The 14,384-nt window shown below is 37.4% G+C and overlaps 1 protein-coding gene and 1 pseudogene across 1 annotated transcript in view; both read left to right on the top strand.

Moving 5' to 3' along the window:
* GBE1 (1,4-alpha-glucan branching enzyme 1) overlaps positions 1-4,094 on the top strand; it is a 267,431-nt gene extending 263,337 nt beyond the window's left edge. The window contains exon 16 of the mRNA XM_041734884.1: positions 1,444-4,094. Coding sequence (XP_041590818.1) covers positions 1,444-1,500 — 57 coding nt within the window. The 3' untranslated portion in view covers positions 1,501-4,094. The remainder of the gene's footprint in view (positions 1-1,443) is intronic.
* Positions 4,095-4,228: 134 nt separating this feature from the next.
* LOC121479330 lies at positions 4,229-12,770 on the top strand (annotated as a pseudogene).
* Positions 12,771-14,384: the final 1,614 nt, after the last annotated feature.

Here is a 14,384-nt window from a genome sequence, read left to right as displayed (position 1 = left end):
TTGTTTTGTTTTAAAGATTTTATTTATTCATGAAAGGCACACAGAGAGAGAGAGAGAGGCAGAGACACAGGCAGAGGGAGAAGCAGGTTCCCCGCAGGGAGCCCGATGTGGGACGAGACCCCTGGACCTGGGATCTTGCCCTTAGTGGAAGGCAGACGCTCATCCACTGAGTCGTGGGTGTCCCTGTTTTGGCTATTTGTTAATAGTAAACATGTTGTATGTAAAATAGGACATAAATATCAAGCAGTTCAGATCACTTCTCAATTTTATAAGAAAGTATTTCATATATAAGTAAGTATATTAAAGAATATCCTATATGATATATGCATTTATTGGTCCCACTTTATTTATTCTTTTAATTAGTCATCATTGGCACCTACTTTGCCCACTGGCACCTGCTAAGTTAGAAATATGAAGACATAGGGCTTCTGCCCTTGTAAAGTTCATAGTCTGATGGGGAGAACCGATCATAAATGTGAAAAAAATCACAACTGTTAGATGTTCAGAAAGAAATTACAATGCCCTTTAACCGGAGAACTCGGATTCAACTCTTGTCTCTGCCACTAACCAAGTGTGTGACTCTGGGAAAACTATTTAGCTGCCCCATGCCTCCATTTCCTCATCTGAAAAACAGAGGTGATAGCAGTACTGCCTCCTAGGGCTGTTGTAAGGATTGAATGAACTAGGACTTAAAAGAAAAAGACCCATAGACTAATGTCGCATGTGTCCCAAACAAGTACTGAGCAACTGTTAGCTGCTGTCATCGTTTGGCATCCTCACGTTACAGAAGGGAACTCTGGACCCGGGAGGCAAAGCAACATAGCCATGGTGACCCAGATTAAAAAAAGAAGGAAAATATAAAAATAAAAATAAAAAAGGAGGAGGAGGAGGAAGCAAACAAAAATGGACTAATAGCAAACGAAGTGGAGAAACTATCTAGCGTTGTCAAGGGACAACAGCTCTGTGGAGCTGAAACTTTTTAAAATGCAAGAGCTAAGGGGCTAGCACAGCAAAGAGCATTCAGAGCAGAGACCAAAGTTGGGAAGATGTGCCGAGTTTAGGGAGCGAGGGGTGAGGGGAGAGGAGATGCGTCCCCCACCTTGAGCCAGGATGGGGGACGGCAGGGTGGGTGGGTGTGAGGGGGGTGCCTCCGTCGCAGGCTGCGGGGGGACGGGTAACACTGCGGAGCCCTCTGGGGGGGTGAGGGGGTGCTCCTCTGCAGGCTGGGGTGGTGGGGGGGGACACTGCAGAGCCCTCTAGGGTGACTGCCTCCAAAGAGACTCAGGTGGACGCCAGGATGGTAAAGATGCCTCCTGGGAGCCCCAAGACTCCTAAAGAACCCGTAACCTGAAGCAAATGTGAGACTGCATCTTGTCCTTTTGACATAACGTTGTTGTGTCCGGTATTTCTTCCTGTTGCACTGACACGGTTGTGTTCCCTTAGGTGTACATTCCGAGCCGAGTGGGCCTCATCCTGCAGAATGTGGATATGCCCAACTGAACCGACGGGATTTCAGCTTCCAGGAAAATGTGCGCTTGTTTTCGTCCTCTCATTGTCACAGAGCTTCTAGTGTGTAAGCTTTTCAAACTACAGTTGTCTAGACGAAACGTCAGATGTCTGAAATTTAATATTGGTTTATGCAAATGAATGTCACATTTTGCTTTGAGAAGTGCAGGGGGGAATAGTTTTTGAAATTTCAAGGAAGCTAGACTATATTTTCCAGGCATCTGAGCAGCTAAGATTCCCAAATGAAGTATTATATGTAATGTCTTTAAACAACTTTACTTTCTAGGGCGATATATGATACTTAAAGTTCAAATTTGAATCATGTGTCATGTATGATAATTACTGTTGAATGTACACAGTACTTTTTTAAGATGAACAATTGATGACTTTATTTGTTCTAAGTATATCTTGGTTTAAAATACAAAGCACCAAGGTTGTTACTATGTTTTTTTTTTCCAAATTGTGTTTAGAAATACTGTAATAAGTATGTAGTAATAATATAAAAAGAATTGGATCAAAGATAATATAAAGTCATTATAAACTCATCCATGCTTCATTTTGTATAAGTTTTGTCTTGTGATCTCTGCTTCACTTAGTATCTTGGTGCATGCTGATATGTCCATCTTTCTGAAGACCTGAATTAATAATTGTAACATTTCAGAAAATGTCTTTTACTTTGGATCAATTAAAAAAAATGCAGAATTGCCTTTGCTAATGTTTACTTAGCTGTACTACCGCAGGGATGGATTTGGAATGAATGTTAAAATGCTTATCTTAACTCTGATACCTTCCCCACATATATGCACACCTGCCCAATGGACTAGGCATTGGGATTAATAATGTTTTCTTTAGGTACCATTTTGTAATGTAAAATCATACTAATTCAGATATCCAAGCTACCCTGCAGCTGTAAACCTGAGCACTTGTAGAAGTTGAATTTACTATCTCAACTCAGTGGGATACTCAATCATGAAATTGCCAGTCAAGTCATTAAATAGAAGGCTACACAGGTCTAAAATCATTGATACATAATTCATTCATAACTGAGAAATTATGATGCATTTATAAGACAAAGTATCTGTCACATTTTTAAAGATCTTATTTTCCCTTTACAATAATACATTAATAATGACTGCTCCTTTTTTTTTTTGCTTTTAGCCTGATTATTTGTGACTAATGAACAGTACTTGGAAGTCTGTCTATTAAAAACTTATACAGTACTAGAAAAGGTTAGTAAAAGAGACTTCTGTAGCTAAACCTATCATATATTTACCATTTTTCTTATAACTTAGGTCTGAAACATGTTGTTTGCTATAACTTCAAAGTAGAATAATGGTTTGATTTCCTGAAAGAATCAGTGATGCCAGCTAAGGATTATACATCCTAGGAAGCATTGCTGAAAGCCTCTGTGTTGCTTTGCCTGTTACAGGAATGTTATGAATATGTTAGCACTGCCATGATCTCTGTACTATACCCATTATTGATAACAGTACAACGTACAACCATGATGTTTTGTGTTCTAGTTTATAATTTCTTACTTTTGCATATCTTTTGTTTGAAGAGACTGGGAGTTTTCTGTCACAGCTCCTTGAAAATAACAAGAAGTTGCTTCACACCTTGAGCCCATTTTCATTCCCTTGTGACCTCTGTGGCAAAATCAAAAAGACCAGAAAAAGTATAATGCTATGTTTTCATTATATTGATTGACTTTACTAATATGAGTTTTAGATTTTATTGGTCTAAAATTCAAATTTAATAAAGCAATCTAAGTTGCCTTTGTCAAATGCTTCCCCCCACAAAAAAAAGAACAATAAAAAGATGTCACGAGGTAGAAATTATAATACATGCAAACAAAATAGTAAGAGTTCAAAATAGAATGTAGTTTTGTTGTTAGTGTTTTTCCTATCAGAGCAGACAGCCTTTATAGAACATTCTAATAATATTATATGGTGTTTCTCTATATGGGTCTTCATTTTTGTATCAAAAACATTCTCATCATCATGTACTCTAGTGAGAAGTTCTGTGTTTTTACTGGTGAAACATTTTCAACAATCACCACAGAGAGATACAAAATTTTACTCTCTATGCCTTATAGTGTTTTTTTGTCCTCTAATGTGATTATCACTCACACCAAAACGGAGAGTCCTCTTTGTTGACTGTTTTAGAGCAAATATTTTTACCATTCTGATCCTGTATGTTCTAGAAAACATAAGATGATTACAGATATCTTTCCATTGTTTTTTAATATCAGTGAATGGCTAGCAATTACTCTTTTATCCAAAATAGAATTTACCCCTAATGCCAATGATGTTGAATGTTTTAACAGTAGCTCATGTGGAAAATACCAGTCTTTAATAATCAAAAACTGAACTGTAAACATTTTCCCTAGAATGTTTCCCACTTGATATCACTTGAACTCTGAGGGTCAACTCCTTTCATATGATTTTTTCCTGTACATTTGATGTTTCTTACATTGTCCCATTCTTTGCTGATGCATTCATCTCTAACATAAAATGAGGGATTTAGCTACCATGTTCCTCAAGTTCAAAAAATAACCAGTGACAATAAATTGACTTTTCTTGAGGCAACTGTGAAAGAATGCATGTATTTTTTCCTCTTGACTCGAGCACTCCCCTTAGCAATATCGGTTCAACATTTGTCAACCATCAGGGTTATAGCCATTGCTATGCGGGATCATACAGGAGGTTGTCTGAATAAGGAGCCTGTTCTTCAAATAATACAGAAGAGAATGCAGACAGATCTCGGGGAAGCGATGAAGGGTAATATGTTTTCCTCTCATGTTCAGCTGCGGCTTCAGGGCAAATATCTTTTCACTGTCTCTGGTCCTGCAGCCATTGAATCCTGTGATGAAAGCAACATAAAATAGGTTTCCTGTTGCTCTTCCTGTTTAGAGCAAGCCAAAGCAGATATACCTGATAGAAACCAAAACAGTAAAGCAGCTTTCTGACTGGCCTCACACCTCTGAGACGATTTATTTTTGCCTCTTTTGAGTCATGTCCTGAACTGGGGTTCTTTAGAGTCTTGGGTTTCATTAATCTGTAGATTCCTTTTAGGGAAACAAGCCCTGAGCTAGGAACTTTGCTACGTAGAATATTTGATGAAAGAAAATAGAAATCTAAGCCTAGCAATGTCATGTCCTTTATTCAGCAGAGTTCATTTATCATTCACGATGCGTTAGAATTAAAATGTAGATAAATTTTCCCACTAAAGCCAGCCTTCAGGAGGAAAAAAATCAAATGAACTCCCTACTAATTTTTCTGCTCTATTATCTTATTAATGGTGATTTGTAGAGAATTGCAGAGAAACATTCATACTTAAGGGCAGCATTTCTTAATTGGTAGTGTGAGAAATTAAGATACAGTAGCTCTAAGTGTTTTTGCCTTTCTGTAATTTAAAACATTACATCTGGATTTTAACTCTTGGCAAAAACTGTGTAGAGAATGTAATGTTTATTTACATGAAAAAAATGTATTTTGTGATAGATATGCTTATGCTACAGGGCATGTCATTCAGAAGTTGGCTTATGATCTACGGTTTTTCTTGTGATTTGTGCCAGACCAGAGAGAGGTATTTGGCCCTCACATACTCTGGATAGACCACTTCACCTAGAAGCCTGCACTGTATTTTAAAAGAGCCATGGGATACAATGGTCAGAAGGCCTGTGCTCCAGTTACAGCTCTTCCTTTCAGAGCCTCATGTCAGAAAGGACTCACTGACTCTTAGTTCTTATCTAGGGCAATAAGACAAAGGGGAAAAAAACAACAACAACCATCGGTTTTATAAATGCTATTGTTTGATCAACAGCCAAATGAATGGTGAACATCTTTGAAGTCTGAAGTTCATTGTCAGGGACACACTACCTCACCATCACCTGCCATCCTTCAAAGCTTCTGCACTACTGAGTTATCCGCCCTCCCCCAGGCAGGAATGTGTGGGCTCCTGTAAAGAGAAAGGCATTTTGCATTTCCTCCCCCAATGCAAGTGACCAAAATGTCAATCCTCCTCCACCGCTGCTTTCCTTTGCTTATTTTAGCTTTCTCTCTGAGTGCACTGGGACATTCCAGTGAATTCCATTCCCCTGCAGCCAGTGTTCTGCCTCCTTAGTGGTCCATTACCCTCTGAACTTTGCACTTGCATAACTCAGCCTTGTGAATGGAAGTTCACAGCCCATTTCTGGTACCCAACAGGGCAAGGGAAAGTGTATATGCAATGAAATAGCCACAGGTGCCCTCCAGTGAGGGATGGCAACCACGTGCTAAAGGGGTCTGTGTTTCCTCCTTCCCCTTCTGCTCACACTACTAACAGAAGGAATTAATTGCAGAGGAAACCTAAGAATTGCACAAGAGAGCTTAGGTTAGAAACACTTTGGCCCATCATTTTTGGGATTGAAAGTCTGTACTCTCTCAGACATACACATATTTATTACATAAATGTTTGCACAACTAAATAGTAATTTTTTCAAGAAGGGGGAGCTTGACCTGCAATTCCCACAGTTGTTTGCTACTTACAATAAGACAATGCATAGCAGAAAACTAGCAAAAAAGCTACCACCCTAAATTATCTTACCACATGAGGATGTAAATTAGGTGACATGTCTTCAAACTGTTTGTGCATGCTTGCCTAAGGTCTTACAGGAAATAGTCGTAATGTTGGACCCTGGCTCACTGGTGCCAACGTGTCCCGGTTTCTTCAGTAAATGCATGAATAAAGCGATCCAACCTATATATGTATTTATAACATATATATAGGGCTCCATGAATACATGCAGTCATGCATACAGAATTTGTAAGTAAACTGAAAACCCACAAAGTTTACTGATTCTAATATTTATCTTGAACTAATGAATTGTGTGATCTTTGTGTGATACTACGTAATGTAGGCTACTTTTCTGGTCATAATATGAACATCAAATCTAAACGTGATTTTATTTGGATTTAAAGAAGTTTTCAAATCTTGGAATGAAATGCAGTAAGTATTTCAATCCCTTTAGAGAATTTGTCACTTCAGACTACTTGGCTATGAGTCTTTTATTTTTCTTCGAGAAAAAGAAGAGGAGGGGAATGAAATACCTTTATTACTTCTTTATGTATGTCCACTAGGGTTTCTTTTTAGCTGAGTTTGTAATGTCACTTTCCATTCACTCCAGCAATATATATATACACCGTATTAGCTGTCATGTACTAAGTGCTTTCTTCTTACCCCATACCCTGTGCTGGTACTTTATACTTATCACTGAGTCTCGTAAACTCTGCAAAATGCTTATAATTACCCTTGTTTGCGTCAATGCTGCTCCTCATCCTACTGCCCTCTGCCATATTCCACAGCAGAACCTTGACAATGTCTAAATCAGGACCCAAAATTTGGCTCCCATTTGTATTAGTTTGTCTTTGATTGGATTTGAATGTCTTTGGCGAGGGAATGGGGGGACTTGTGAAATCACACTGGGGTGTGTAATGCCCCACACTCTGTTTGATGGTATTCAAGTTCCAGCAATTATTTTTGTCATGAATTGCATTAAAAAAAAAAAAAAAAAAAGATAAAAGATCTGGGAACCCAGTTCCCAGATCCTGCTTTCTAATGCTCTTCTCCAATAAAAGGAACTAGGACTCCTTGCAGAGATGGCTGATTCTACAGCTACAAGGAATATACAAGATGAACCTGAGGTTTCTTGTAGTGCTAGGAAATGAAGAAGTGCCCCCAAATCAAAAGAATGGGAGCATCTCAAAGGGACACAGAAGCCAATTGAAAGGCACCCAACAGCTACACCTGAAACCATTTGAGCAACATAATACATAATACATAAATAATGTATTACTGCAAAAAGTATAAAGTAAGTACCCATACCCATGAGTTCATACTGATATAAATACTTGAATAAATAACTTAATGGGGGGGAGGCGAGACAAATATCCTGCACAGAAGAATGCTAAATAATTTGTACCCCTCAAAAAGGGAGAGCTTGACTCTCCCTAACCTGAACCCCAACTCTCTCCCTTATGTGTGGACTGCACTTAGTGATCCCCTCCTCAAGACAAAGAAAGGAGAAAAATAAATCTTAGTGGGAAAAGCTGAAAAACTACCTCAGCCAGGTGACTGTGGTTAGCATCATCAGTGAGTCACGTTGGTAGCATGTACTCCTGATATGATGTGATGAAGTGAGGAGAATGACAAAAATGCAGTCCTCCAAACCTGTAACTCTAGTCTTACCATAAAAAAAATTATAAAAAATTTGGGGGCTAGTGTGTCTATCAATTATATATCAGGAGATTATGCATATAAGATTGTGTGTATTAGATTTCATATATGTGGGTGTATATCCCTGTGTATAATATGTACAACATATATAAAGAGTTTTATTTTGAGGAATTGGCTCCTGTGATTATGGGTGCTGACAAATCTGAAACCTTCAGGGCAGGCTGGAGAATTTGAAACTTGGACAAGAATTGATATTGTGGTCTTGAAACAGAGTTCTTTTCTGGGAAATCTCAGTTTTTGCTCTTAAGGTCGTCAACTGATTGGATGAGGCCCCACCCACAAAATCAAGTAATCTTTACTTAAAGTCGACTCTTTGAAGATGTTGGACATTTTATTAACAAAAATGACCAGGTGTCATAATTTAGCCAAGTTGATTTAATATAAGAGTAATCATCATAGAGATATCTGCGCAGGTAAGGAATGCCAAACAGGGTAGGTCTAAGAAGTTCTCACAGTCCAGAGTTGGTTAAAGAAGTGTGACAACTAAATGCACTGTGATATCCAAAATGGGATTCTGAAGCGAAAGAAACATTGGGGAAAAAACTAGTGAAATTCAAATAAGATGTAGCTTAGTTAATAGTGTATAATAAAATTATGTAAAAGAAGACAGGTGCCTAAACAGTCATGTCTTCTTTTACATAATTTTTATACACTATTATAAATTCTTATATAAATTCTTCTTTATAGTGGAAAGGTAGTGTTACAACAGATCACATCCAGTGTTCCCTGGGAGACAAACCAACACTAACAAAAGACTAAGCATAGGAGCCTAAAAACATGACTGTGAGGTGACAGAAATAGTGTTGGCCAATTGTCTTTTCACCATCTTCTTTCCTGACCAACAGATAAAGCAAAAGTCTAAAATCATGACTATGTGGAAGTAAATGTCTAAAACGTACGTCTTGTTGGTTGTTATTGGATTATTTCCTCTGAGACATTCTACTTTTTATATGGGTCATGCCCTCCAAGGGCACAAATAAAACATTATGAAACCAATACTCAGGATTCTTGGTAAAATGTCTTTCAGAAATAACTTGTTAGCAATGCTATAGGGAAAATCATTCATTTAGCTGATTGGACATATAGCTTTCAACCATCTATCTTAGAACAATATTTCATGTTAAGAAATAAAATGCTAATGAATGTTCTCCAAAAATTAAGAGCTTACTACAATCCTCAGGCTGGACAAAGTTAGGCTGAAATTACACATAAATCCTAAAAATCACTAGACAAATGAAAGTTTACTTTTCACTCATATCACATTTCAGTGCAGGACAGGTAACCCTCCATCTTGTAGCTATGCTATCTGGAATATGTGGCCTCCAGAGTCATAATAAAAGAAGAGAAAACTGAAGAATTGTAAAAACAAGACCAGGTTTGGAAATAGTTTGTGCTCCTTTTGTCCCACCTTGTTAGAATTGAGTTACGTTGTCCTGACCTAACTGCTGAGGAGCTGGATCTTTCTGTGTCCAGGAAGGGGAAACAGTGTAATAAAAACATAGCATTGCATCTGCCAGAATTGTCAACTAAGTTTGGAAAATCTTACATACTTAGTTCCCCCTTACAGGTTTATAATGCAAATTAAATATTAAATACCCTGTGAATTTCTATAGTAAGGAAACTAGTTTAACATTGTTTCCCAAACTTTTTTTTAACATTGTTTAGCTCAGTTCTTATCCTCAAGGAACATCAATAAATATCTTGAAAAAAAGCACTATGTTTGCTTAAGCACCATTTGGATGCACTAACTTGAAGATACATAGCTCTCCTTTTTCTGTGCTTCAGTGTACAACAATTCTTCTCAAAATCTGTGTGTGTGTGTGTGTGTGTGTGTGTGTGTTCACTTCACTTCCAAGTCAGCTTATCTAGGAGTCAATGTTCCCATCAAAATCTTTTCTTGATCTCATAATTTAACCACTAGTGGACAATTTTATTTTCCCAGATTCAGAAATCTCCTGATTGGTAGGTATTTAATAGAATCCTCCAATACATCCTCTTATTGCACTTCACAGATAACAGTGTTGGTTTTGTGGCGGTGTGTCGTCCCCCCCCCCCCCCCCCCTGCAAATCGAAGGTTTGTAACAACCCTGAGTTGAGCAAATCTATCAGTGCAATTTTTCTAATGACAATTGCTTAATTCATGTCTGTAACATTTTGGTAATTTTCACAATATTTCAAACTTTTTCATTATCATATTTGTGATGGTAATCGGTCATCAGTGGTCTTTGATGTTACTGCTGTAATTGTTTGGGGATGCCATGAACTGCACCCCGAAAAGATGGTGAATTTAACAACTGTTGTATGTGTCCTGACTGTTCCACTGACCTGCTGTTTCTCCGTTTCTCTTCTTCTCCTTGGACCTCCCTATTCACTGAGGCACAATTATACTGAAATTAGGCCAATTAATAACACCACAATGGCTTCTAAGTGTTCAAGTGAAAGGAAGAGTCGCATATCTCTCTAAGTCAAAAGCTAAAAATGACTAAGTTTAGTAAGGAAGCATATTGAAAGCTGAGATGGTCTAAAAGGTAAGCCTTGTGCACCAATTAGCCAAGTTGTGAATGCAGAGGAAAACTTCTCAAAGGAAATTAAAAGTGCTACTCCAAGGAACACATGAATGATAGATAAGAAAGCAAAAGAGCAATATTGCTAATAGGGAGAGTTTTTGTGGTCTGGATGGAAGATCATATCAGCCACAACATTTCCTTAAAGTCTAATCCAGAGCAAAGACCTAACTTTCTTGGAAGCAGCAGCAAGTTATCCAGAACATAAAGTGAAGATCATTATTGCAGGTGATTACACTAAACAACAGATTTTCAATGTAGATGGGACAGTCTTTTCTCACATACGTAGAGAAAAGTCAATGCCTGGTTTCAAAGCCTCAGAGGACAGGCTGACTTTCTTATCTGGGGGCTAAATGAAGCTGGTGACTTGAAGTTGAAGCCAGTGTTCATTTACCATCCTCCAAATCCTAGAACCCTTAAGAATTATGCTGAATCTGGGAATCCCTGGATGGCTCGGTGGTTTAGCGCCTGCCTTCGGCCCAGGGCCTGGTCCTAGAGTCCCGGGATCGAGTCCCACATCAGACTCCTTGCATGGAGCCTGCCTCTCCCTCTCCCTGTGTCTCTGCCTCTCTCTCTCTCTCTCTCTCTCTGTCTCTGTCAAATAAATAAATAAATAAATAAATAAATAAAAAATAAATAAAAGAATTATACTAAATCTACTCTATCTGTGCTCTATAAATGGAACAGAAAGCCTGGATGACAGCACATCTCTTTACAGCATGTTTTACTGAATATTTTTAGCCTACTGCTGAGACCTACTGCTAAGAAGAAATGATACCATTCAAAATATAACTGTTCATTGACAATGCACCCAGTCACCCAAGACCTCTGATGGAGATGTATGAGATTAATATTGTTTTCATGGCTGGGAGTACAGCATCCATTCTGCAGCCCACAGATCAAGGAGTAATTTCAACTTATGAGTCTTACTATGTAAGAAGTGCATTTTTTAAAGCTATGGCTGGCGTAGAAAGTGATTCTTCTGATGGGTCTGGTCAAAGTCAGTTGAAAACATCCTGGAAAGGATTCACTATTCTAGATGTCATTAAGAGCATTCATGACTCATAGGAAGAGGTCAAAATATCAACATGAACAGAAGTTTGGAAAAAGTTGATTCCAACCTTATGGATGACTTTGAGGGATTCAAGCCTTCAGTGGGGGAAATAACTGCAGATGTGGTAGAAACAACAGGAGAACCAAAATTAGAAGTAGAGCTCCAAGATGTGACTGCATTGCTGCAATCTCAGGATAAAACCTTAACAGACGAGGAGTTGACTCTGATGGATGAGCAGAGTGGTTTCTTCAGATGGAATCTACTCCAGTAAAGATGCTGTGAATATTGTTGAAATGACGACAAAAGGTTTGGAATAGCATATAAACTGTTGATAAAGGAGCAGCCAAGTGTGAAAGGATTGACCAATTTTGAAAGAAGTTCTATAGGTAAAATGTCATCAAACAGCATTGCATGCTACAGAGAAATCATTTGTGAAAGGAAAAGTCAATTGATGTGACATTATTGACTGTTGTCTTATTTTAAGAAATTGCCACAGCCACGTCAACCTTCAGCAGCCACCACCTTGATCAGTCAGCAGCCATCATCTCTGAGGCAAGACCTTCCACCACAAAAAGATGACAACTCATCGAAAGCTCAGATGATAGCATTTTTTTTTAGAAATAAAGTATTTTTAATTCAATTATGTACTTTTTTTTTTTTTTAGAAATAATGATATTGCACACTTAATGGACTATGGGATTATGTAAACATAGCTTTTACATACACTGGAAAGCCAAAAAATTCATTTGACTCACATTATTGAAATGCTAGCTGTATTGTAATGGTCTGTACCTGCACCTGTGATATCCCTAAGGTCTGCCTCTCCTGACCTCACAGTTCTGTGAAGCCAGTTTCCCCAGATTCTCAGAAATCTTAGAACCAGATTTATGGTTGACTTCTTCTAGAAAGAGAATAAAATTTCATGGTATGCATGTCATTTAATTACCTAATTCCTGAATTGGTTTACTCTTAGTTTTCCTTTGCTCTGATTATTTTTACCTGTACATTTAAATTTCATTTTTATATCACTTATCATAGTATACATTTGTAAGCCACCTAAATCATTTTTGGGGTAAGGCAGTAAATAGATGATCTGTAGATAGATCATAGATTAGATAGACAGGTAGACAGATGAATAAATATTTTAAATATGGCTTTTGTTGTTCTGATTGCACAGTCTGTAGCTATGTGTTTCTGTATTTTGTGACTAGTTGCTGAGGAACCACTTAGAGTTAATGAGAAGTATAGGAGTTTCCCTTGATATTTCATTAGTCTAAAACTTGGATTTTCTAGATTCATGAAGATTTCTATGCAGTATTGTGGCAGCAGAATGTTCAATCTAATTATGATGTGTGAAACATTAAAATATATGTGAAAAAATGATGAGTTTTCCTTGTGTGACAAAAATAATAAATTATTTTGTGTACTTTATCAAACTTCATACACACACACACACCTCTTAAAATGTATTATAGTAGAAATACGAAGGTAATGTAAAAAGTTAGGATAAACTCAATATTGGACAAAACTAAAAATTAAATGGGTAAAATAATACGTGTTTATTGACAGGCAGTTACAGAAATGAAGTTAGTAATATTCAGCTTTAGTTTCTGTCTTTTGAAGGAGCATTCCCAAATAAAAATCATTCTTGTCCCCCTTGGCCAGTTATTTCTGGTACTGCTCAGAGTCCTAGCATGATGTGGGCCCCTTCTTGACATTCTGGCTGGCTAGCCAAATGTCAGTTTAAAAAAAGATAAGGTTGTTATTCATTCATTATTATTCAACCATGTATTGAGATACTGGGCCAGGTGCTAGGAATGTAAAGATGAATAAGTAATAGAATTTCACAAATTAGTATGCTGACTGTAGTCTCAAAGGAGCAAATAGATTGTCGTTGTGGCAGAGTCTACAGGTTTTCTATCCAATGTCCATTCTTCTGTCTTCCATAATAATAGAATCATTATTCAGGTGCCAAAAAACATCATTTCCCAGGCATGTGACTAACTTCCAAGCAAAAACAAGAATCTGGGTAGAACTTTCAGGAAGACTTCTTAAGATGGAAAATAGAAAATTAGGGTATTTACTAATAACAACCTCTACCTTCTCCCTCCAGCTCCTTGGTGTATAGACAAAATGACTGGAGGTCTACATCCCTCTTAGTTCATGAGACACCTTTACATGCTAGATGATAGAAGAGAAAGAAGATGCTAGATTCTTGATGATTATACAGCCGTGGGCCACCTTTACTCCGGATTCATTTTTTTTTTTTTTTTGTAAAAGAAAAATAAGCCCTTACATATTTACTCATATATTTAAGATTTTCTGTTACATGCAGCAAAACACATAAATGATTCACTTGTAGTGAAACTAAATGATCTAACTGATGAAAAAAATCAAGAGTTAGGTCTTGTGTGTATAAGATTCCAGTAAGTAGGTGAATAAGGCTGTCAATACACAGAGAGAAGGTGTATTAGTATATTAGAAGTAGGAAGTTACATTGAGCATTCTCTAAACACATTAATTCATTCAACATGAGTTACTAGTTCAGAATCTATGAAGAAAAAGATAAAGAATAACAGAGGAATGATAAGTTAGAACCGGTTTCTAAATGGCCTTCAATGCGTAAGCTAAGAAGATTGGTTTCTGTTTTACTTATGAAATGGTCATTAGAATTATTTACAAAATAAGAAAAAGTAATAATATTTAGAGCTGAATAGACCTTAAAATTGGCTACTCTAGTGGTTTTTAAAATGTGCTATGGGGGACACCCATTTTTATGTTTGTAATTCCACATGGTGCTTTTTTGAAGAGACTATTACAAGGCTAAAAGAATGTGAAATCTACCAACCAAACCCTTCTTTCTACTTTTGGAAAATTTTGACTCAGAGGAGCCTTTTGCCCATGATCCCACTGCAAATTAGGACTTAACCACACGTGTACAGAATATTAGCCACACTCCCCATTATGTTAAGGTATTCAGAGAG

Source organism: Vulpes lagopus, chromosome 20, assembly GCF_018345385.1.
Source record: "Vulpes lagopus strain Blue_001 chromosome 20, ASM1834538v1, whole genome shotgun sequence".
Taxonomy (NCBI): Eukaryota; Metazoa; Chordata; class Mammalia; order Carnivora; family Canidae; genus Vulpes; species Vulpes lagopus.
The sequence above is the reverse complement of the archived record's forward strand: the minus strand, read 5'-3'. Positions and strand labels throughout refer to the sequence as shown.